General features: G+C 41.7%; 3 protein-coding genes across 9 annotated transcripts; 1 reads left to right on the forward strand and 2 right to left on the reverse strand.

Annotated features, from left to right (window-relative positions):
• Positions 1-1009: 1009 nt before the first annotated feature.
• FAP3 (Chalcone-flavanone isomerase family protein) lies at positions 1010-9912 on the reverse strand. 5 transcript variants are annotated; one of them, XM_008786157.6, is made up of 6 exons: positions 9622-9912; positions 9215-9316; positions 8233-8388; positions 7949-8163; positions 7651-7821; positions 1010-1813 (listed from the first exon to the last, which is right to left on the reverse strand). In XM_008786157.6, exons 1-5 carry the CDS (start codon positions 9785-9787, stop codon positions 7663-7665), a joined length of 798 nt encoding a protein of 265 aa, XP_008784379.4. In that variant the 5' UTR covers positions 9788-9912; the 3' UTR covers positions 1010-1813; positions 7651-7662. The 5 variants fall into 5 exon arrangements, with proteins under 5 accessions (XP_008784379.4, XP_026658884.4, XP_008784378.4 ...); XM_026803083.4 differs by having other exon boundaries at positions 1010-1817; positions 7949-8118; positions 9622-9905; XM_008786156.6 differs by having other exon boundaries at positions 1010-1817; positions 9622-9901.
• LOC103703335 (Protein kinase superfamily protein) lies at positions 2127-4978 on the forward strand. Of its 3 annotated transcripts, XM_088722170.2 has the most exons (6): positions 2127-2178; positions 2287-2488; positions 2572-2910; positions 2992-3246; positions 3347-3480; positions 4646-4978. In XM_088722170.2, the coding sequence occupies exons 2-6, from the start codon at positions 2353-2355 to the stop codon at positions 4832-4834; spliced, it is 1053 nt and encodes a 350-aa protein (XP_088578296.1). In that variant the 5' UTR covers positions 2127-2178; positions 2287-2352; the 3' UTR covers positions 4835-4978. The 3 variants fall into 3 exon arrangements, with proteins under 3 accessions (XP_088578296.1, XP_089786961.1, XP_089786960.1); XM_089930835.1 differs by lacking the exon at positions 2127-2178 and having other exon boundaries at positions 2264-2488; XM_089930834.1 differs by lacking the exon at positions 2127-2178 and having other exon boundaries at positions 2264-2488; positions 2572-3246.
• A 5776-nt stretch (positions 9913-15688) lies between the features above and the next one.
• Positions 15689-18263, reverse strand: LOC103703339 (putative WRKY transcription factor 31). The gene is made up of 6 exons (XM_008786163.6): positions 17837-18263; positions 17643-17741; positions 17362-17526; positions 16905-17273; positions 16675-16788; positions 15689-16583 (listed from the first exon to the last, which is right to left on the reverse strand). Exons 1-6 carry the CDS (start codon positions 18134-18136, stop codon positions 15915-15917), a joined length of 1716 nt encoding a protein of 571 aa, XP_008784385.3. The 5' UTR covers positions 18137-18263; the 3' UTR covers positions 15689-15914.
• Positions 18264-22345: the final 4082 nt, after the last annotated feature.

The following is a 22345-nucleotide window of genomic DNA, read 5'->3' on the forward strand; positions in this document are numbered from 1 at the left end:
TAATTTTATAAAATAATGGTTGATTGTTGACTCGATTATAAAATAAACTAATCTAAAGATAAGCCCAATTCTACTCATGCTCGACTCATTTGCGATCGTGCTGGAATTAGTTTATACATTGACATACATGATGACTTGATAGAGTGGAGGAATTTGCTTTAAATTCGAGGATGGAGATTATGCTTCAATACTATAAGAGATAAGCATATTTTTGTACTCTTAAGAAAACATGGGAACAATAATGACATGGTTCTAGGTTGGAGACTAGCTCGTCTTATATAAAAGTAAAACCATGCGGCTACAGTTGAACGTACAAAACCTATGCACTGCGGTACAGGTTTCGTTTGGACAATTCTCAGCACGTGTCTTGACTAAGGTTGTCAACTTGATATTTTCGCTCATAGATCGTGGCGTTGATGGCCGGCCGCCACGTACACGCGCTTGGGATCCGCCTCCTTTTAATGCGCAAGCGGGGTTCGCTAGCTTCGGTACCGAACCACCGGTGCGTGGGCGAGTGCGGATGGAAAAATTATAGCGCGCACCGTGGGCACCGCCGTGGCCGTGCACGCCACCAATGAGCGAGGCGTATTAGGTCGGCAGACGAGCGCGGGATCGATGAAACCGACGCCAAATGCGTCTCGGTGATTGGCTGCATGCACGGATGACGTGGTGCACGCGGTGTAGGCAATAATTCCTCGCGCGCATGGCGCGCACCTGGTCTCCTAAAACGTGACTCACGAGCGCCCGTGGAGTTGTTATCCTAATTACCGACCATCTCGTTGGTCAAAAATACAATACTCAACTTTTCAGTGCCCCGCAGGTACGCGTCTATTTCAGAGCAACAATGTTTGATGCGTATCTCTGCCTTGAAAGAGTCAACAAACAATGGGTGGATTTGCCCTTCTTGTGCTCATAAATCTTAATCTTTTCCACTCAAGTGATGTACTGGGAATGGTGGCAAAGCATGGGACCATGGAAGAATGGCCGATGCGAGTTGAAGTCAAAAATCTTACTCGAAAAAGTCATTCAGCTAGCGTGTAATTTTACATGGTTCCATTGAAGGATATACTACATAATGCCAAATTAAAACAAGCAATTACAAAAGCTAAAAAAACCAGTTACTTAACTTTTATAAAATACAATTTCGACTTACTAAATTGTCAGAGTAACACTGGATGAAAATTCTTAGAGCAGTAGATGTGACAAATCCTGTGCTCCTAGACTAACTTCTGAATGCACTTGCGGGAAAAAGTTTTGAATCTTGAGACTTCTCACAAGGAGATGAGGGCAGCGACCAGTTGAGCTAACAACTGTCGGTGAGTAAGAGGTCCATTTCTGTTTGACAAATACGCTTTGGATCCTTGCGTGAAATGCTATCCGAAATTCAGTCACATGAAGTACTTAATTCCACTGCTCGCATCCATCTCCGACAAGTTTCTTACGGCGAGGATAGGCCAGAATCATTCAAAAGTATGATACTTGAAAACCAATAATGGGCAAAAAGAGTGCGAGGAGATGAGATCAAAGTTCCAGCACACAACACAAGAGTTTTGGTCAGGTTTTCACATGATTCAACGGTGTTTTTGGTTGGTATTGTTGCCTTTACACCTAATAGATCATCAAAATGGACACATGCCCTTCCTAGATGTTATCACCTGTGCCCATCCGATGGATACTTGGCTGACTTGCCCGACTTTTGTTGGTGTTGAGTCCGTGCTGGAGTTCTTGACCTTTTGCCGAGAAAGCCTTTCATCTTCCAGAGCACCTCAGAAGGATTCGAGAACTCTGCTGCCTCTGCTGAGGTAAGGCCTTCCTGTCTAGAAAATCATAAAGATTACAAGTCTTTGTAGGTTAAGCTCTCTTCAATTTCTAGACACTATATAATCTCAGGTCAGGACTCCAAATTCCATGCACTTTTTGAAAAGATTAAAAAAAGCAATCTTATGTTTGCATAGTTTACTTTAGGAAGAACAGTAATGCTCATTACATATTGGTAGGCCAAAAAAAATAAAAAAATCTGACAACCTTTTACCTTTGCTTCTGAACAGCTGTCCTTTGTAGCTTTCTAAAAAATCTAGTTTAAGCATTTCAGTTTATGCATCTGCTGACAATTATAAATGGCTTCTAACACACACACTTTTTTTTTTATTTCTCAGAGGGTATTAAAAGTTTGCACAGGTATGTTCTGAGGAGCATCATGCTGAAAATGGATCCATGTAAACCAATAAAATTAGCATATGGAAATTTGAATGCATCCATAACAGTAGTTTTTCTATCTTGATGCAGATATTTCTCAGATTGAAGGCTAAAAAATATCAATCAGAAGCATCATACAGTTTTCGATTCAAAAATATGGCCAATTCTGTTGCTTTAGGACTCTATATTACTATTTGTTGCATTGCATTTATCATGTCCAAGATTATAGTTTCATTCCTCCTCTACAAAAGATGGGCACGGAAGCGTAGGATGATGGAAGATACTTTGTCAGGTTACCTTCCACTAGAACAAAACTGCTCTAATTTTAACCACAGGAATTTGCATATGAAGCAGAACACTGATGTCTGGTAACAGGTGGAAAGATGGTGATGTTCCGGTCTCCAACAACACAGTCTCTCACTTCGAAAACTTTTATGAAGATGACCATGAAATTATCAAACAAGGACATCATTGGTTCTGGTGGCTATGGTACTGTTTACAGATTAATAATAGATGATAACAGTGCATTTGCTGTGAAGAGATTGAACAAAGGAAATACAGATAGAGATCGTGGATTTGAAAGAGAGCTGAATGCAATGGGCGACATAAAGCACAGGAACATTGTCACTCTTCATGGATATTACATTGCACCTCAGTTCAATCTTCTAATATATGAACTGATGCCAAATGGAAGTTTGGACGCATTGCTTCATGGTAATAGAGTCCAGACCTTTTTTCAAAACTATGTCATGGTTTCAGTACTCTTTTCAGCTTCTCACAAAAACATTGATACAGGCAAATCAAGTAAAGAGAAACCTCTGGATTGGCCCTCAAGGTGCAAAATAGCAGTAGGTGCAGCACGGGGTTTATCATATCTACATCATGATTGTATTCCACATATAATCCACAGGGACATCAAGTCAAGCAACATTCTGCTGGATCAAAACATGGAGGCAAGGGTCTCTGATTTTGGGTTGGCCACATTAATGGAACCAGATAAGAGTCACGTTACAACAATTGCTGCAGGGACTTTTGGATATTTAGCTCCTGGTATTATGCTGTGTCAGAGAAACTATAAGTTATACATTCTCTTCTACTTCTCTACATGGGTCATAACGAATGAGTGTACTGTTTGAATTGCGTTCAACAGAGTACTTTGATACAGGAAGAGCAACAACAAAAGGAGATGTTTACAGCTTTGGTGTTGTCCTGCTTGAACTTCTAACCGGTAAAAGACCAACAGACGAATCATTTATCGAAGAAGGCACAAAGCTGGTGACATGGGTAACTCTTCCACCCATAAATAAAAGCCCCCAAAATACAAGCTCCATAAAGCTGAGTTCATATAAGTGTCCATTGTGAGTTTTTTCTGATGGAGCTATAAATTTTCTATGACCTTTTTGTAGAATAAATTCCTTAATTTCTTTCTAGATGGAATTAAACAAGCAGAGTATATTAACCATAACAATAATCGTGGAATCTCATCCTAACTATCTGAGACCAGATTTATATTTCTTTCCCACCAATCATTTCTTTAAGTGTTACATCCTGTACTAAAGTTAGTTTTTCCAAAATTTTGAATCAAAGTTTTTATTCAAGTCATGATAGGCCGCCTACTTGCTGAATCTTCCTACAGGTATTCAAGGCAAGCAAATGCTTTTATGATTCGGTCTCTTTCAATTAACACATTGCATGGATTGATATTGTTGCATGAGTACTCCATTTCAAAAATTTATATATTATTGAATGTACTGAAACTGTAAAAGCCTACCAAGTATTCCTGAAACATTCAACATACTCCTGAATATACTGAAACTGTAAAAGCCTACCAAGTATTCCTTAATTTCTTTCTAGATGGAATTAGATAAGCAGAGTATATTAACCATAACAATAATCGTGGAATCTCATCCTAACCATCTGAGACCAGATTTATATTTCTTTTCCCACCAATCATTTCTTTTAGTGTTACATCCTGTACTAAAGTTAGTTTTTCCAAAATTTTGAATCAAAGTTTTTATTCAAGTCATGATAGGCCGCCTACTTGCTGAACCTTCAAACAAATGCTTTTATGATTCGGTCTCTTTCAATTAACACATTGCATGGATTGATATTGCTGCATGAGTATTCCAGTTCAAAAATTTATATATTATTGAATGTACTGAAACTGAAAAAGCCTACCAAGTATTCCTTAAACATTCAACATACTCCTTGATATAGATTTTCAAGTTCTCTACCTATTTAAGCTTAGCGATGAGAAATCGTTCTAATTGCAACCTCGATTACCAATGACTTCCATGAAATCCATGGCTTTCAAGATAGCAACTTATGCATATGCAGTGCCCCAAAATTCATATATACATCTTCCTGATGCATTTCTCTTATTACTTTAAGTTGCTGTTTAATCTGTCTCTGATGACTTCTGACTTTGATGAAATGCATGGGATAATAGGTGAAAGGAGTTGTCAAAGATAAGAGAGAAGAACATGCAATTGACAGTTCCCTAGTATGTTTTCCTATTGAAGAAGTCAAGAAAGTGTTCGCTATTGCAGAAAAATGCCTAGAATCAGATCCCTCCAACAGACCAACCATGGCTGCAGTTCTGAAAATGCTCGAGCAAATAAACCAAACAAACCTATAGCTGGTCTCAATATATTCTAACCTTTGTCCATGCAACAGGCAGATTTCTTGACGATTATGGAATGCCGTTTTTTGATGTCTTATGTACTAATGAGAAAGATCTCAGGTAAATCTCCCAGCAATGATTTTTGCAAATTCCTCAAATAGATTGTTATATGAGACAAATTAAGAAACAAGAACTGACTGATACTAAACTTATGATGATGCCCAAGACGTACACTTTGAAGATGTATGAATAAGCTCAGCCATCGTTCTAGAGGTACTAACTCTGCCAACTTGTTACATGTGTTGCCTCTTCAAGGAACAAGATTCAAATCCCAGAACAAAAGAAAAAAATGAAAGAAAGCAAGGGTCCTCATCTGAGGTGACTGAAGCTTTGTAAAAGAGTATGATGGGACATTTTCTGAAGGAAAGGAGTACCCCTGCAATAGGGACTCTCTAAATGCAATAAAGGAAAGGAAACGAAAAGCTGACGTTTAACTAGTTAAATAACTAGGAAGAGAAACAGAATTTAGGAAGCCCTAGATGGATTAGGATATCTTCCCTAGCTGGATAAACTGTCACTATCTAAATAGCCCTATCTTACATATTGACAAGCAATATTTACATGTTATCATGTCATATCATTACAGTATAACCTCATCACATATTCCATAAGGTATCTTGCATTCTATAGATGTGATATGCCCTCTGTTTAACTTTAAGCACATATTTTCTTCGATCAAGAAATCATATGTGAGAAGTCTTTAAGCTATAATATGAAATCATCCAGCTGTATTGAGTAGCTTTAAGGCCTATAATCTCGGTCTGCTGAATAGTAATTCAGCCTTTAAAGGCCATGAACAATGAATAGAAAGGAGCAAAACAAGATTAATGGAAGAGATTGTTGACAACAGAATTATGGAGAGACTATTAAAAGCAATATCAAAAGGAGAGCAGGGTAAAGTATTTAGGTTTATACTGCAGACCATGGTCTGCCGTACTGGTCCGTACCGGCCGGTATGGGCCGGTACGTATCGGTCCGGCCTGGGACTGGTACCGGATCAGCGTGGAATCCGGTACCGGTGGTTTATTGTTGGAGAACTGGTACGGAGCCGGTTCGGACCGGTACGGGACTGGTACAGGACCGGTCCGGGCCGCCATCGGTACGCCGACCGGTACCGGTACGGCGGACCTTGCTGCAGACAGTATAAGGTGTCTAGGTTATATACTGCAGACTTTGTTGGTTAGTTAAAAAGGAAAAATGACTGTTACCTTATTAAAGGAGTAATGAAACCCCACTTCTGAGTTATGACTGACAAAAAAGGAATGGGGAAAGACTTTGGAGACTTGATATCCATCTATTGCAATGTGACTGTCAGAAAGTATGGGTTGGGTGCATCTGTGTCTAATATATAAACTAGCGTAATAGCATGATAATAATCTACCTTGTACTCCCAAAATAAAAAAATAATTTTGATGTTTACATTACTGTCTAAGTCCTTTGTGCATGATTGTTCTCTCTTAAATTGCACTCTAGTCCATGGTATGCTGTACCGTACTGTACCAGACGGTACTGGACATACCATACTAGTTCGGTACCAATGCCGGTACTGGTAGTGGTGGCATACCGACATTCGGTACTGTACCGACACTAAAATAGTGTGGCACTGGTACGGGGTCCGCTATCGGTACGACGAACCTTGCTCTAGTCAGAAAATAAGAAATTTGCTGTTCAACATCTATAAATGTCAAAAGCCACTTAGTTTATATTAGCTATTGATATTTACTTATATTTTGAGAAGTTTGAGTCTAATCCCTAGTCCTTTTTCAAAATTGTTCGGTTGTTATATATTAAAAATTCACCTACATGCTAGGATTTAATGAGGAATCATCTAAGGCTCTAAACTCTTTGTTGAATTGATTAGATCGAGAGATACATCAAATAAGCATTGTTGAAGGATATTTTCTTCTTCTTTCCCAGCAATACAATGAGGATGCCACCTTCGAGGTCCAAATGTGAAACTTGCTCTAGGCCATGCGCCAAGGAGAGAAGTGCCAACCAACAGATCCAAGTGCCATATGTATTCTAACATTTGCAAAGTTGACAAAGAGTTCTAATTGCGAACTCGGCAATCATGCTCTTACTCCACATTCTTCTAAACTTAAATAACATCCACCTCTTGCTAAATCATCCTCCTATGTCTTCTTACATTCTAGTCAATGTACACTTGCATCAGTTCCAAAAGCAAATAGAATCTCCCTCTCTCTCTCTCTCACTCACAGACACATACACATGCACATGCACAAGACACATATTTGCAATAAAAAGCAAATAAAATTCTATGGTTCCTATCAAAACTCAAGCTTAATTTCCTAATAAATTTAAATTGCCTTGTTTCATCTTTCCTATAATCAGTTTCAGAAGGCATATTCTTTCTTGTTATTTCTATTGTATACAAACCATTGAAAGGACCATAATACGCACGTATGTCAATTTTATTGCACTCATGATAATGATAATAAATCAATATTGCTATCCATTAATATACATAAAGAATCGTAATACTCTCCACTGCAGTTTTGTGTGCCTATAGATGTTAAATCTTGCCATCCGCTTTCTAGTTTGCCGTGATGGTCATTATTTATTACAGAATGTGATTTTGCCTTTACAAAGAATTGGAGTATAATTTATTCTGTAGCCTTCTACCAATAGATAGCCATCAACACTAGCTCACACTCCATAAACTCACAGTTACTGGATGATATAAAGGTTAGGAAAAGCACCTACATGTGATAAACAAAAAACTGATAGTTTGACAATAGAGTTGGACTTACTTGAACCTGCATTTAGCTGAAGATCTCTGTCAGCCCATTGGCCACTGAGGTCTTTAAGGTGGGAGAAACAGGAGATTCTCCGAGAAAGGCATCATAAAGGGCCATGCTGACATTTGCTGATTCAATTTCAGCATCAACTTTTGAAGGAAAGCCACCAGATGAGATAGAAATCTGCATAAATCAGGAGAAGCAAATGAAAACTCAAATCTTGATGCATCCGAGTATTTATTGTTCTAGCATAAATCATATTTTACATGTATTTATAAATCATATTTTTCATGTATTTCTATCTTCATACCAGCATTTTGGATGGTTCCACCCAAGTCAAAAATATAAAAGTTCCCTGTTTAAGATCACGGCTTTGAAAGGTGTTGTGGAAAGTTAATAGTGCAGATTCATCAACAGATGTAGGGTTCTTGATTCTGGGAGAGATAACATCATCTAAGGCATTCCAAAAGGTCTTGCCATCTACATCTCTGACCAGCATAATATTTAGTGATTTCTCCAAGGGTGCTGTAGATTAGAGAACTCATATCAGGACAGAAGTTCTCTTCCTCGTATTGGAAGACTATTAGGTGATACCTTGTAATATTGAGCTGAACAATGAGCAATCGTCTAAAATCTCAGCTGCTGGTTTTCCTTTCCAGGCATCCAATCTCTCTCTGATAGAAGGTTCAGCATAAAATCCTGCAGCATACACCTTGATGCCAATAATTGCAAAGACCTTCTCTCTATAACCTGCAATTGAGAAAATTGAAGTTAGGAAAAAATGATTTATGAGGCGTAAGTATGGTAATATATCTAGGTTGATTTTGTAGTATTATCAACAGATAGAAGACTCAAAACATAAAAATGAATTATGAACCACAACCATAGTCATAACCACAAAATGTTTCTTTGGGCCATAGCTCCATACTAGAGTGCGGCGTATGCAATGCATGTGGCTGTGGAAGCATGCCATCCAGAGCTTCAGGAATGCATCTCCCTGAGTTTGGATTATATATTTGAATTTGGTGATGCATGTAAAGTGGCTTTCCACATGATATTAACCTTACTCCTTTTTGGTAGAGGTTAAACTTACTCCCATTTTAGCAAACGTTTAGAGAGAGAACAGATGAAGAACAAAAGATGATGACATTTATTCTTTAAGAAGCAACCACTATGTAGCATAATACAAACAGACTCCAGGCCAGACAGTGCCATAAGAATCCAAGATCATTAGATAAAATAAGAATCCGTGTCATGGTTTATTATGTCAGCCCCGGGGAGCCCATTTTGATCTTCCAAAAAAATGTTTATTTGTGCTGATACTTAGACAATAAAACCAACTTCTTACAACTAACACAAGAACAGCATCAAGAAGAGTAGAATAAAAAAAAAGAGAGAATGGGACTAATTCCAGCCCTAATTCTGGGTACTGATGCAGGCATACATTTTCTTCACTATAAAGTACAAATCAACCGTATTCTTTGATCCACATTCGCCAGAAAGCTAAAATTGATCGTCGAAATCAAGCAATTCTCCATAGTTATCTAGAAATGAAACAAATGAGACACCACTGCACCTGTGCCGAGTAAAACCAGTGAGCCCGAGCAGCCAGGAACTCTCAGCTCCCTTGGGAATTTTACATTGGTCCCAGGCTCCATTACATACTCCGAGCTCCCAACTGCAGCCAAGAACACGACTCTCATCAAGTTGGCAACATTGCATTCAGATTTCTTCATTCAACTCGACTGCTACGATGCATGAGCTGCCAGAATGTAGCCCAATTTCTTGTTTTTGACTTTTAGACATAGTACGTTCCCATTTCCGAAACATCTATTCGAGGCTTTACACAAGTGACAGGTGGGTACTGATCAAATCCCGCAAGAATTTTCACAGAATTAATGAAGCATAGGAACGAACAGATGGGGGGCATCTGGGGGAAATGAGACAGCATAAGACTGCAAGAGAAGCAGGTGCAGTACAGACCTGAAGCTCTGGGGATGAAAGGGGAGTGGAGACTATTGAGACGAGGGAATGTGGAGAAGGCTCGAAGGAGAGGACGCCTTTCGAGGACGAAGAAGGGGGCTGCCTTGGTTCGGCATCGGGAGACGAGCGAGGGCGGGCGAGCCGGATGTGAGACCGCGCCGAGCATTTCCGGTCGGCCTTTGGGTTTCTTCTTTCGCGTTCTTGCCGACTGCTATGCCCTCAAGGAGAATCAAAGAAACGACGAGCAGCTGCTCTAAGGGAGGCTTGGAAATATCGTCATTTCGACCTTCCCTCGTGGCATCTCTTGGAGCCTTACGCTCGTTCACCCGCATCCTTGCGGGGCCCGTATCTGATGGACAAGAAGAAATAATACAGCCCACCTCTATTGGGCCATCCCAGCCCATATCCTGTAAACGAAATGGACACAGTACTTTCTTTTTATTTCTATTTTTGCCTTATATACAATTAGACTCATGAGTTTGTTTGGTTACAAAATCTGACAAGACTCTCTACTTCTACTTCCTGAAACTTCCTTTCTGTAATTACCAATTCTTTTAATAAAGTCTTCCGTCGCTTTTGCCTTCCTTAGTATCAAAAAAAAAAAAAAAAAAACCCTCATCGTCTGGCTCTCAGCCCTCTACTTCTTCTCTCTATTTCCCTTCCCCCATGTCCTCTCTCTCGAATTTGTACAAGATATTTCTGAGAAATATTCATGAAAACCATATGTACTTAGAGATGAAAAATATTATCCTAATAATTTTAGGGACACTGGGATGCAATAATCAACATGTCACATTCCATGCTATTGTTGCAAATATTTCGGTGGCCAAGCTAATAGATGCAAATAAGGTTTTCTTGATATATATATATATATATATATATATATATATATATATATATATATATATATATATATATATATATATATATTAAGAAAGATACTTTCCGGCAAGAATTGCACAGGCAAACTCAGGAGATGCATGTGTAGACATGGTTCAGGAACTCCGGTGAGTAGGTTTTTTTTTCTCTGATCTAATACTCAAAAAATAGAGTTCTATGAATGACGCAAAACTCAAAGTCTGCCGTGTATTGCAACAATGCAACAGGGCTCAAAGTATTACTGTGGACCCAAGTCATGCCTTGCGACTATAAGATAGGTAATGTTTTGTATTCCCTTGCCTTGGAGACGAGACTGCCAATCCACCGAGGGGTAAAATACGAAACGTCAATATGCATGCCTACTTTTACCCAATCCAATGACTCCGAACCGTCCTTGAAGCCCACCGACTACAGTTCTAGTGAATTACTCTTACCATAATTTGGAATGTGGCTTTTCACGCTACATGCCAGGGTCAAAAGTAGCTTTGCTAATTATGTACATGTTTAACTAAAGTTTCTACCGACATCCGGCCCTTTATTGGACTTCAACGCGAACACTGGATTTGGCATTCAACACGTATCACTTTTGCATTGATCACAGAATACAGATTGTCTCTAGATAACCCAACAACTGTATTTTAAACCATGATTGCACTCCAGCGATGGACTTAAAAAAAAAATGCATATGAATCATATGCCATGTCTAATGCATCCATTCGATCTACTGAGATTGATGCACATGGACCCATCTTTTTATGCCACATGCACCCGGAGCCATCATTTTTGCTGTTTCTTTTGGCTTCCAAGCATTCCATGAGGGCAATTTGCGAAGCTCTTGAGTGGAAGGAACCGTGACCATGCCGATATAGCATGTTGTAATGGCACTAGCTGCCAACAACATGCATGATTGTGTTTTCATATATATTTTCATTATTGCTCGATAAAATTAAAGTGAAGTAACGTGCCTTTATAAGTTTTGAGATTATTCAAGTCCAAACAACAATGATATGCTTTTCTGTGTAGACCAGACATGCCACCGAGGATCCAAGACAAGCACTGATTAAATCAAGCAACAGTAGTAGAAGAAAAAAAATTGGAGAGAAAAAATTACTAAAAAAAATTGGAACAATGAGCTCGACTTTCTCTCTCCTCACCAAAAAAAAAAAAACTCTCCCCTTTACCTCACGTCACTCTCCCCCCTCTAGTAATATCACGCACCCTCCTTCCCACTAAAAACACAAACATCACCATCTTCTATTAAAAAATAAACTCAAGTATGTTGAGCCTAAGGCTCAACCCGACTAATATGGACTAGTACTAAAGGCAAAAATTTATTTTATTAATAGGTTGGAGTTTTTGATGTCTCTAATACAGTTAGCTATCGGAACATCTATGTGACATATCCAGCAAGGATATGAAATGAAAATTTCATAAGTTTCAAGATTATTTTCATTTATTCATAATTTTAATTATTATTGTTCATTAGGAACTTCAATGTGACATATACTATCTGGATATGAATTTTTTATAAGTTTCAAGATTATTTTCACATTTTCATAAGTTTAATCATATTGTTCATTAGGAACATCTACTTGACATACACTATTAGGATTTTTTTCTTTTTTGGCAGAGACATACACTATTAGGATATGAAGATGGAAATTAACACACAGGATGATATGCAATGATGGTAGAGTTTGATATACATAACAAAGCATACCATAAAACATACATTAGGTATATGCCAACAGCAAAAGCATTGTGGAGCCTTTGGATCCTGTTCTAGATTATAGCAATTAGCTCATATTATTCCTTGGATCTCGAAACTTGATTCTCCTATTTTCAAGAGTAAAACCTTTGCACAAATTACAAACATATGTGCTGCCATATGTCACCAAACATTTAGAAGATTCCTCCAGCATGCCTACACATACACTATGAGACTTTCAAGTTATATACACCTAGCAGCTAAAGCAAATTTGGCTCAGCGGCTTTGAACTTTTCCCCGCATGGGAGAGGTCATAGTTTTTCACGTATTAAAGAAAAAAAGAAAAAAATCTTATAGGTACTTGGATATCTACAGATTTATTAATCATTTTAAAGAGAAATCAATAAGTGATTTTTCCCCCCTTTTTTGTGGTTAGAAAGAAAACAAGTAGATGGGTTTTCCAGGTATCAATGAAATTGCGCAAAATTATGGTTTAAATGACACATTTCTTGTCATTTCACCCATTTGATTTCACTAGGGACTTCACCCACCTTGTTGATTATATTTCCGAAATAAGTGCAAAACAAGTGGCATACGCTAGATCGGCTTTCCATATAATGGCTTAATTTTATTCAATATCCTAGCTTCAATGCCGGCTATCATCAATTTTTCTTCCTTCAGTCAACTAGTCGAGAGTTTTGGCCTTCGCTGGTTGCTGTACAAAGGGACAACTATTGAAGATGACTACTTTAAATCCCTCATCTTATTGCAGCTTCCTAGTTTCCTTTTTCAGATTAATGACATTCATGTGGACAAGTACCTACACCATACCATTTTGCCCTTTTCAAGACATAATTTCATTATCACATGGATAATCTAATCTCTTTGGAACTTCTTTTGTTTTGATAATCTTTTTCAAAATTCATCAGTTTAATCTTGCCTCCAATGACACCTACTGAATGATCTTTTCGACCTCAGAATTCGTAAGCAAGCTATTCATCAAGTAGTCTATGCTGTCATGGTGCATTTTAATTGGTTAGTTTATTACTGTTTGTTGTTGTTGTTGTCGTCGTCGTTAAAAGCTAAGGGAGAAGCAAAGATAGAAAAACCATGGGAAAGTATTGGAGGTGTACTGCATTTGTTCCATAACATGGTCTTGGGGAGGTGCGTTACTTGGTCTCATTTGGAAGGTGGAAGCACCGTTAGCCCCCTCAGTTCTTAGAAATTAATCTTAAAGTGGCCTCAAGTTGCACCATCTAATATATGATTTTTCTACCTAGCTCGGTTGGGAGATGGAGATCGGACTATCCTCCCTCACTTTCACATCAAGTGATCTCTATCTCTTTGACCAAACCCTAAATAACCTTTATTGAGGAGGGATACTTGTGACTCCCGTTCCTTCGAACTCAGGCATCATTGATGTGATCCACCCACTAATTCGATACCATTTATCACTGCCATAATTCTTCTTTTCTTTTGTGTGTGTGCAGGGGCGGCCCAATACATTTGGAGGCCCTAGGCGAACTCATTAGAAAAGGCCTTTTTTATTATTATTTAAATAATAATTTTTTTTGTTAATAAACTAAGTAACTGCAGTTACTTACTAACTCACCTGCCTCACACAGTCACACTCACGGTGAACCGCCGATTCGAACCGGGGTCCGGGATCAGTGGGAGCCGCGATCAGTGGCCAGTGGGATTTGGGAAGTGGGAACAGGGGAGGAGGTCGGGAGGTGGGACCGTGGGAGGAGGTCGAGACTCGGGAACCAGGAACCCCGAGGAGCCGAGGAGGCCGGAGCGGCGGAGGAGCTGAGGAGAGGAGTAGAGGATGGGGTCACGGGAGGAGGTCGGAGCAGCGGAGGACTGTGGGTGGGGGCTTCCCTGGGCCGGGACTCGGGAGGAGGTCGGAGACTCGGAAGTCGGAAGACCCGAGGAGCCTGAGGAGGAAGTCGGAACTCGGAAGTCGGGACTCGGAACTCGGAAGGCCTCGCCGCCTCGGTCGCCGCGGAGCCCAGAGGTCGGAGGAGCCGAGGACGGCGACTCGGAGTTGGCGAGGAGAGGACGGGAGGCCGGAGGCCCGGAGTGGAGGCCGGAGCTCGGAGCCGAGGAGGAGGCAGCACGGACTGCACGGAGTCACGGACGCACGGTGGACCAGAGCTCGGAGCCGAGGACGGCGACGTCGGCAAGGAGAGCTAGAGAGGGTTTTGCACTCGCCGCTCTCACTCTGCAAACTGATTCTGCCGAGAACCGGAGAAGGTTCCGGCATTAAAAAGGCAGAGAAGGGGGGAGAGAAGGGGGGAGCCGGGGAGGAAATGCCCGTCGGACTTGGCCGTTGCGTTGCCCGTTGCTTGTCGACGACTCGACGGCTCGACGTTGCCGGTAGACGTCGCCCGTCGCCCGTCGCTAGTCCCCATGACCCTGTCTGCTAGACCACAGACGCCACCGCCCACTCCCCGTCAGCCCGTCTGCAGCCTTTCACGTCGCCGCCCAAACCCACTCCCCGTCTGCAGACCTTTATGGAGGAATAAAAAAAAAAAAAAAACGTGGCTGGGTTGGGGGCCTTCCCTGGGCCGGGGGCCTTAGGCGACCGCCTCAGTCGCCTAAGGCTCGAGCCGGCAGTGTGTGTGTGTGGTTGTAGAGGAAAACTCACTGAGAATAGAAAATCTCCAATCAGACTTAGTATCTAAATTGATAAGCTCGTCAGGAATATCTAATATATATTTTACCTTCAACTTCTTCTAGCTGGTCCCTGGCATCAGGCTTTACGTATCATTGAACTCCATTCGCCACCCGTTCCAACCTTATCTAGTTTTATATTTTTTGTTGGACACTATTAAATTTCAGCTTTCGGGAGTCAGCATAGGCGGAGTAATATATCTTTGCGAGAGACTATTTCATCGCTAGCTCTAGGAGTGATCGAGAAGGACAACGGGAATATCATATTCTTTTGTGCGAACGAAGCCACGGCATCGTGATCTCCAATTCCCGATCGTTTGTCCTCGCCCCGAGTAATTTCAACAAAGTACTTGCGTCAACGCGAATCTTCCTGGAAAAACGTCGTTAACGTACAGCACTAATTTATTCATTCCACTCCCCCCCCCTGGTACTCGGTATTCGGTACTCCGAATTCCGTGATCGAAGGGCATCAACTGCTCCACGTGAAGCACGGAAACGACCACGTCCTCAGCTGCCTAGCTGCCACGTAACCTACTCTCACATGGGTCCCAATCATACCCACGTTGCTCTGATGGTCCCTATTCTTAAACACGGGTCCGTCCGGACCGTCTCGGTCCGTTTCCGGGTCAAACCGGTAACCACTTTTGATCAGCCGTCTCTCGCCTATCCGACTCCCTCCTCTCCCGCGTTGTTCACGTGCATGGGACGCAATCCTTGACTCCCCCACGACGACGTCCGGATCACCGCCAAAGAGACCCACCCACAGAAGAAAGCCAAGAGGATTGGACGCGCGTCGGAAAAATATTTAAGAAACGATGATTTGACCCTTTGGACTTCTCCTTTTTTTTTCTCTTTATTATAATTGTCTACAGTAGACTGCCAACAAGAACCCTCCAAAAATTAACAAGAGGGAAACAGCAAATTACAAGCATGATAGATCCTATTTTTCTCCACAAAACAAAAGAATAATGTTAAAAAAAAAGAAAGAAGAAATCAAGAAACATGGAATTGGCGACGGCAACTGCTACAGTTAGGTGGCCAGAAAATTCGAATTGGCCGGCTTGGCGTTGCCGTTGCCGGTGGTATTATTGGCACTTGTATTGTTGTTGCCGTTTGCCTGATGACCGCCTCCAATGATGGACGTGATGGCGGCCGCGAGGGCTGCCGTGAAGTTGGGGTCTGCCGTTATTGCTGCGGTTGCCGCGCTCACCGTATCGGCCAGTGAGGTGGCTGACGGTGGCTTAGGGTGAGGGAATTGGGCTGCTTCCATGTCGGGCGACATCTGAAGGCCGGAGAATTTTGATTGGTTGGAGAGCGTCTGCCCGAAGACCTGCGGCAGAGAGAGCGGCTGAGCTGGGCTGCCGAAGCTTGGAGAGCCGTTCTGGAAGGGGACTTGGAATGGGATTGGTGGCCTTTGGAATTGGAGAGGATTAGGAGAGCGGGTGAGATCCAAAGTGACAGTCGGGAATGGAGCAGATGCTGATATGGTTGCCATGCTTGAGGAGCAAGGAAGTATCGTTCTCGCTAGGAAGCTAGAGTTCATCATTCCATCGGTGCTCGACATGGATCCAGAGAGGAGCATCGAAGCCGCCGCTGAAGTGGTCGATGCCATTGCCATGGCAGCTGGTGGGAGTGGATGGTTGTGATTCCCCTCATAGGTTGTAATCAAGATGGAGCGATCCTCCGCGCACCTTTGGACCTATTGAGGTTGCCAAGTTATAGATTAGTTGGATTGTAACATCTGATTAATATATGATAGAATTCTATTGATTCTGGGAGATGGACATTACCTGCTTGCGGACTGGGCAGCCGGTCGCCATGGTGCACCGGTAGTAAGCCCGGGGGCATGGGTTTCCTTTGGCCATCTTCTGTCCGTACTTCCTCCATTGACATCCATCAGTGATCTATAATACAATTAGAGCATTGCCTAATTAGTCCCGATGTTAATTATTCTGGTTATCCACAATTAATTAACTTCATGCTAGGGTTGTGTATCGAAGTTTGTCTTGTGTTATCTTACCATAGGTGCTTCGGATCGTGCTCGGACCGATACACGGGCTTTCCTCATGGTGGCTTCTTGGGTCTGTTCTGCAGTTTTGGAAGGGGATAATTTGGGTGCTTTGTTAGGATTCCAGCCTTCAGATGAAGGGCCAGGGCTGTCCTCCCTGTTAGACCTCTCATGGTCAGGTGGAACTATCTCCTTGTTAGTGTTGTTCTCGTGACGGCGGTAGTCCATTGATCCCGCTTCAACATTGTTCGGAGACGATGAGGAGAGATGCCGGCTTCCACCTTCAGTGGAGGACTGGGAAGGCTCATCGGCGTTTGCAGCCGGACCGAGGTCAATGAACTGCCTCGGCACGATCTTCCCATCAGTCTTCTCATCCACAGCCTGAATCATAAATCTCGAAGTCATTTTATCTACTGTAATTGCTTTGAACAAGATGAGCTCAGTTAGGATAATTCTAATTGCTAATTACCTCATGACCTCGTGGGCTTCCAATATTCTTTTGGTTGCGCTGTTGGATTAGAGCAACGAGATGCATCTGGAGGGCGTTGTAGTTGGTGGTCACCTGGTTTAGCATCCCTCTCAGCCGCTGGTTCTCTTCATTCATCCTTGCCACCTCGGCTTGCATCGCCGCTAACTGGATCGAACAAGTAGACAATTCAATTCACCACCATGTACAGAAACCAAACAGATTCTATCAAATATATATATAACAGTGGTTTCGTTCATTCGTTCTCTAAATATATGACCAACCTCGCTCTTGTCTTCTTTATCATCCTCAGTAGGCGACAGCCCTTCATCCACCGTCGACTGGTCGCTGCCGGTATTAGCAGTCCGAAGGTTCAAACCAGTCTACAGATATCACAATTCAATTCATTTAGCACATCTAACAGATCAAACCCAATAAAAAGATGAAAGAAAATAAACCATGACGCTGAATTACTAACGTTGATGGCTAGATCTTCCTTCTTGATACTAGAACTGAGCACCTTGATGTCGAGATCGGGCTCCTCCCGGCTCCTCTTCTTCTTCTCATCAGAGAAGAAATCCATCTCATCCACCCGCTTCTCGCTGGCCCGCGCCACCGGGAATTCGATGGCGGTCGGGAAGTGGTCGCTCGAGTCCATAGAGAGCCTGCGCTTGAGCCCACCGGCGTGGTTCGGACCAAGAAACGACCTGCTCGCCAGGAAACCAACCGACTCCGAGGAGGTGTCCAAACCCAATCCTCCTCCGCCACCTTTGTCCATCAATCTACGTATGATCCGTAACAATGGTAATTGTGAGGGAAGAATCGGAGGGCGAGGGAGAGAGGGGGGGGGGGGGGGGGCGGGAGGGGTGGTGCGAAGTCTGAAGTCTTTTACCGGTGAGATGGGGATGGCAATAAAAAGGGGTGGAGGGGTGGGGAGGGACGAAGACTTGGGGGGTTGGAATGACGTGAGGTGGTGCGTCAGCGGGGACAGCTGGATGAATTAGGGAGGGGTGGCCACACACGGCATGAAGACGGCTGGCTACTTGTTGAGCTAACACGAGACGAGACAAGAGAGAGAAAGAGGTAGAAGAATAGAGAGGAATAGAGAAAGGTTGGTTCCGTGGAGTTTCGGGTGGCGGGGAAGAAAGGGCAAAAAAAAAAAAAGCCGGGGGGGGGGGGGAGTTGGGGAGGGAAGGGAGTGAGTCAAACCGTGATCTGACCGCTTCAAAAAAATCCACCGCCTCCGATTGGGCCGGCGCGTTCCACGTGAGAGAACTCGTCAACAATTTTGACTGGACCCATCTCTCTCAGAGCGGGAGGTGAGCGGACCGGGGGAGGGGGGAGTGAGACGGCGGGGCCCAAAAGGATTGACCGGGGGCCGGGAGCGTCGCGGTGGAGGCCACGTGCGATGGAGCGGTGTGATCGGGAACGGGAGGTGCGGCGGTGCGGGGACTCCGTGGGGCGCCATTTGTTTTATAGCACGTTCGCTTTCTTGACTCTTTCGGGAGGGTAAAAAGAAAAATTTGGAGGCCAACGGACTCCGGGGTAGAGTGAAAGAGAGCGGATCTGGATCAGTTTATTCCGTTCGGACCTGACAGTTGGAAGCTGGGAGTGCAGGGTGTGGGGGAGGGTGTTCTGGAGTCTGACCAGCCATTTGACAATTTGAGCCATGCAAGTGCTCGATGATGGTTGAGCCACATTGATCTGTCCCTATTCATGCGGGAATTTACTTGGACCATGCACTCTTTGTGGTCTGCAACTCTTGGAGTAAACCCTCTTTTTCGACCTCCTCGGGATTCGTGCAATTTAAGATCTGGGCTGTGCAAACAAAGCATTTGAAATTCAGGACAGACAAATAATTCTTTTTTTTTAATTATTTTTGGTTCAAGTCTTAGTATTCTTTTGCGAAGTTGCATATAGAGCACTCTGGCCTACTCTAGATATAAGGCCCTATAACCTTCAAGTGTTATTTCCAACTTTAGTAGTAGCATCATGATTAGCCTCAAAATTATATGCACCATACTATATAATGATTTGAAGGACGATCTATTGAAGGCAACCGGCTTATTAATTTGGCAAAGTTTTTGGTAATTGGACCAAGTGTTCTAGGATTGAATCTCATCTTCACCAGGATTTGGGGGACACTTGTATGGGGGCTACTCTCTATTGTGAAATTCATAGGGATACTTGTATGAGGGCTACTCTCTATTGTGAAATTCATGGCCGACAAGCCCTCCGATTAGATTAAAAAAAAGAAATATATTTGCAAAACTCTCAATATTTAAATGATTAAGTCAAAATTTTAAATGAACTCTCAATATTTGCATTAATTCAACAAGCATCCTTTGATTTTTGTAGTATCTGGTTATATTAATCGCACCTAATGGGTGGTTCTCCTAAAGATCTAGGTCAAATCAATATCAGGTATGTTTTTACTACCTTTCCTTCTTGAGGAAAACATGTGAACTCCTTTTTCACCAATGGTTTCTTGACAAATGCTGCATTGGTTCAATTCACCAAGAACTCTTTTGAGAAATAACTTTCTCACTTGGTTTAGAGTTTTCCATGAGAACATGTTTGACAAGCAAACTGATTTGTTTTTCCTTGAAAAGTAAATAAGACTAGAAACCAGAGAATCACTTTAGAACCACCACTGTAACAAAATCTTTATTAGGAGCATTTGTAAGTGCCTTTATAAGCAAGGAAAAATGCCACAAATGTCTTTACTGGCATTTTTGTGGTATTTTGCTATGTGACATTTTAAGATGGTGTCAGCAATTAATTGCCAGTATTTTTTGGAAATGCCGATAAAAATATTCTTTTTTGCAACATATAAAAGTGCCCTTAAAGATTCCATTTCAGCATTTTTTTCTGATTTTTTACAACCCTTATATATGCCGATAATAAACCATGTAGGACATATTAGGATATGGCGATAGGAGTTTGTACATTAATGGCATTTATATATGCCATTAAATACGTATTTTATTAGGCATTACTTGCACTTTTATATGCTGGTAATAACTGGTAATAACTTTCACCATTTTATTTAAATTGTAACATCTTTCTTTCATTTTTTTTTATATTACCATCATTTATAATAAAATGTCTCTCGTTTCATAGTACTTTTTAATAGTTGGAAGTATTTGAGCCTGAATATTGTGATTTTTTTCTTGTGCAGCTAATGAAAGATGCACTGCGAGCAAGTGCCTTGGGTTTCATGCAGTTTTTCTCTGCTTTTCATGCGCTTTCCGCGTGCTTGGCTGCAGACAAGTTTGTTCCCAAACGGACGGTTTCCCATGAAACAATTGTTTTCTTTACATCCTGTATATAGTTTTTGCAAACATTGTGTGCCAGCTTACCAAATTACATAAAAATTATCATGCGTTGGTGATTGGAACCAGCAAACCCCTCCGAGGTTGACAGCCGATAAGACCAGCCGTATATCCGAGGGTCCCAAAAGTCAGCAAGGCCAACTCATTTTAACTAGACGATATTTCTTGGGATCCCATCTCACCCAATCCCCCGTCCTTCAATTCAATATTAATTTGCATTCAACGATGGCTATCGAGGCACATGAAACCGGACATTGTACGGTTGGAAAGTCTTGAGAAGTGGGATTTGAAATGAAGGATAACCCCTGGAATATGGTATCCCCCAATTGGTGGATCTGGTCATCATGCGGTCATCATGAGCCACAGACTTGTTTGTGTTGCTGAAGTCGTGCAATCAACTTGTCTTGTCAGGAGAGATGGCATGGGATTGAATATAATCTACTCGCTTCCACACAAAAAAAATTTCGGGTGGCGTGCAACGGGATGCAAGGCTGCCGTATGGTCTTCTGGATTGTACTGACCGGTGAGCAAATTAATTAAACAACATTGTTTTACCGTAGTTGAAACTTCTTGGGTCATGGATTGCGGACCGATGGCTGGCGACGTATTAAAGTATATCCTTGGACGGGTTTTATGGGTTGAGATGGTAATGCTTTTGGCTCGTTGCGCTTGTCAAGGGGAAGAAGGCAGCATAGGCCGGACTGGGCTATGCTCATCGAGTTATTACGGGCCAGAGTAGTACTGCTTGAGGATGATTCATCTACGGTTATTGGCTGGATCGAAAGTGACTTCAGCAGTATGGGTAGGTATCACCTCTTGCTTCAAGATATCTGGGCCGCGATGTGACCTTTTAGGCCAAACATATGTACAAAGAGGCTAATATGGCTGTGGATTAGGTGGCCAATATGTGGCCAATCACTCCGAAAATGTCTTTGGGTCGGAAAGATGGAGCTGCCTCGAGTGCTCTGAAATTTGTTGTCTTTTAATCTTTTTTAATGCGTCCATATTAAAATTGTATGAATTATCCATTTCAGTAAAAAAAAAAAGTAAAAGATTTATTTAGAAAACTAATAACCATGTCTGCATATTCACAAGGATACAGAAAAGATGAGCATAAACATGTGAATTTTTTAAAACTTTTTTTCGTCTCCATCTTTTTCAGAGGAAGATTAGGACGCTAATACAACATTTTTCAGAGGGCAGGTAAGATGCTTACGTAGCAAACAAATGTTATTGACCACCAAACTTTATATAGAAAAATTTATAAAAATTTAACGGTGTTTATCATGATGAAATATGATAAAGTACTTCTTGATTCAAGTGTCAATTAATTGATTGTTTTTTTTTAAAAAAAAAGAAATTTATAGTATGAGGTCAGGGTGATTTGTTCTATTGAACAAAATTGACTTAATTGATCTTGCAAGAGAAACTTCAATCCAAGATTTTGTAATCAATTAGGTCTCAATAATCATTTCAGTCTTAGCAAGATTCGTAGTAAGATATTATGAATAGAGTAATGCTACATTTTATGTTTACGGGAGATCAGTTAGAATCTTTAAACATCTGGTGATAATAAATCCTAACTTTCCCTAAAGGTTTTAATTTGCCCACTTAAAGAAAATCAACATGAAACAATTGTTAATTAGGAGGTA

The sequence above is a fragment of the Phoenix dactylifera genome, chromosome 5 (genome assembly GCF_051530095.1).
Source record: "Phoenix dactylifera cultivar Ajwa chromosome 5, Ajwa_hap1_PhDact_Kaust_v1.1, whole genome shotgun sequence".
NCBI lineage: Eukaryota > Viridiplantae > Streptophyta > Magnoliopsida > Arecales > Arecaceae > Phoenix > Phoenix dactylifera.

What these genes read in the sequence shown, in the direction of transcription:
- LOC103703339 (XM_008786163.6), bottom strand. Translation starts at nt 18,136, where the DNA reads ATGGACAAAGGTGGCGGAGGAGGATTGGGTTTGGACACCTCCTCGGAG. An exon ending in ATAAAGAAGACAAGAGCGAG is followed by an intron (nt 17,527 to 17,642) that starts GTTGGTCATATA and finishes TGTTCGATCCAG; the next exon opens with TTAGCGGCGATGCAAGCCGA. An exon ending in CACGATCCGAAGCACCTATG is followed by an intron (nt 16,789 to 16,904) that starts GTAAGATAACAC and finishes ATTGTATTATAG; the next exon opens with ATCACTGATGGATGTCAATG.
- FAP3 (XM_008786157.6), bottom strand. Translation starts at nt 9,787, where the DNA reads ATGCTCGGCGCGGTCTCACATCCGGCTCGCCCGCCCTCGCTCGTCTCC. An exon ending in ACTGGTTTTACTCGGCACAG is followed by an intron (nt 8,389 to 9,214) that starts GTGCAGTGGTGT and finishes TCTCAATTGCAG; the next exon opens with GTTATAGAGAGAAGGTCTTT. An exon ending in TGGAACCATCCAAAATGCTG is followed by an intron (nt 7,822 to 7,948) that starts GTATGAAGATAG and finishes TGATTTATGCAG; the next exon opens with ATTTCTATCTCATCTGGTGG.
- LOC103703335 (XM_089930834.1), top strand. Translation starts at nt 2,281, where the DNA reads ATGCAGATATTTCTCAGATTGAAGGCTAAAAAATATCAATCAGAAGCA. An exon ending in GATGGAAGATACTTTGTCAG is followed by an intron (nt 2,489 to 2,571) that starts GTTACCTTCCAC and finishes GTCTGGTAACAG; the next exon opens with GTGGAAAGATGGTGATGTTC. An exon ending in GCACAAAGCTGGTGACATGG is followed by an intron (nt 3,481 to 4,645) that starts GTAACTCTTCCA and finishes ATGGGATAATAG; the next exon opens with GTGAAAGGAGTTGTCAAAGA.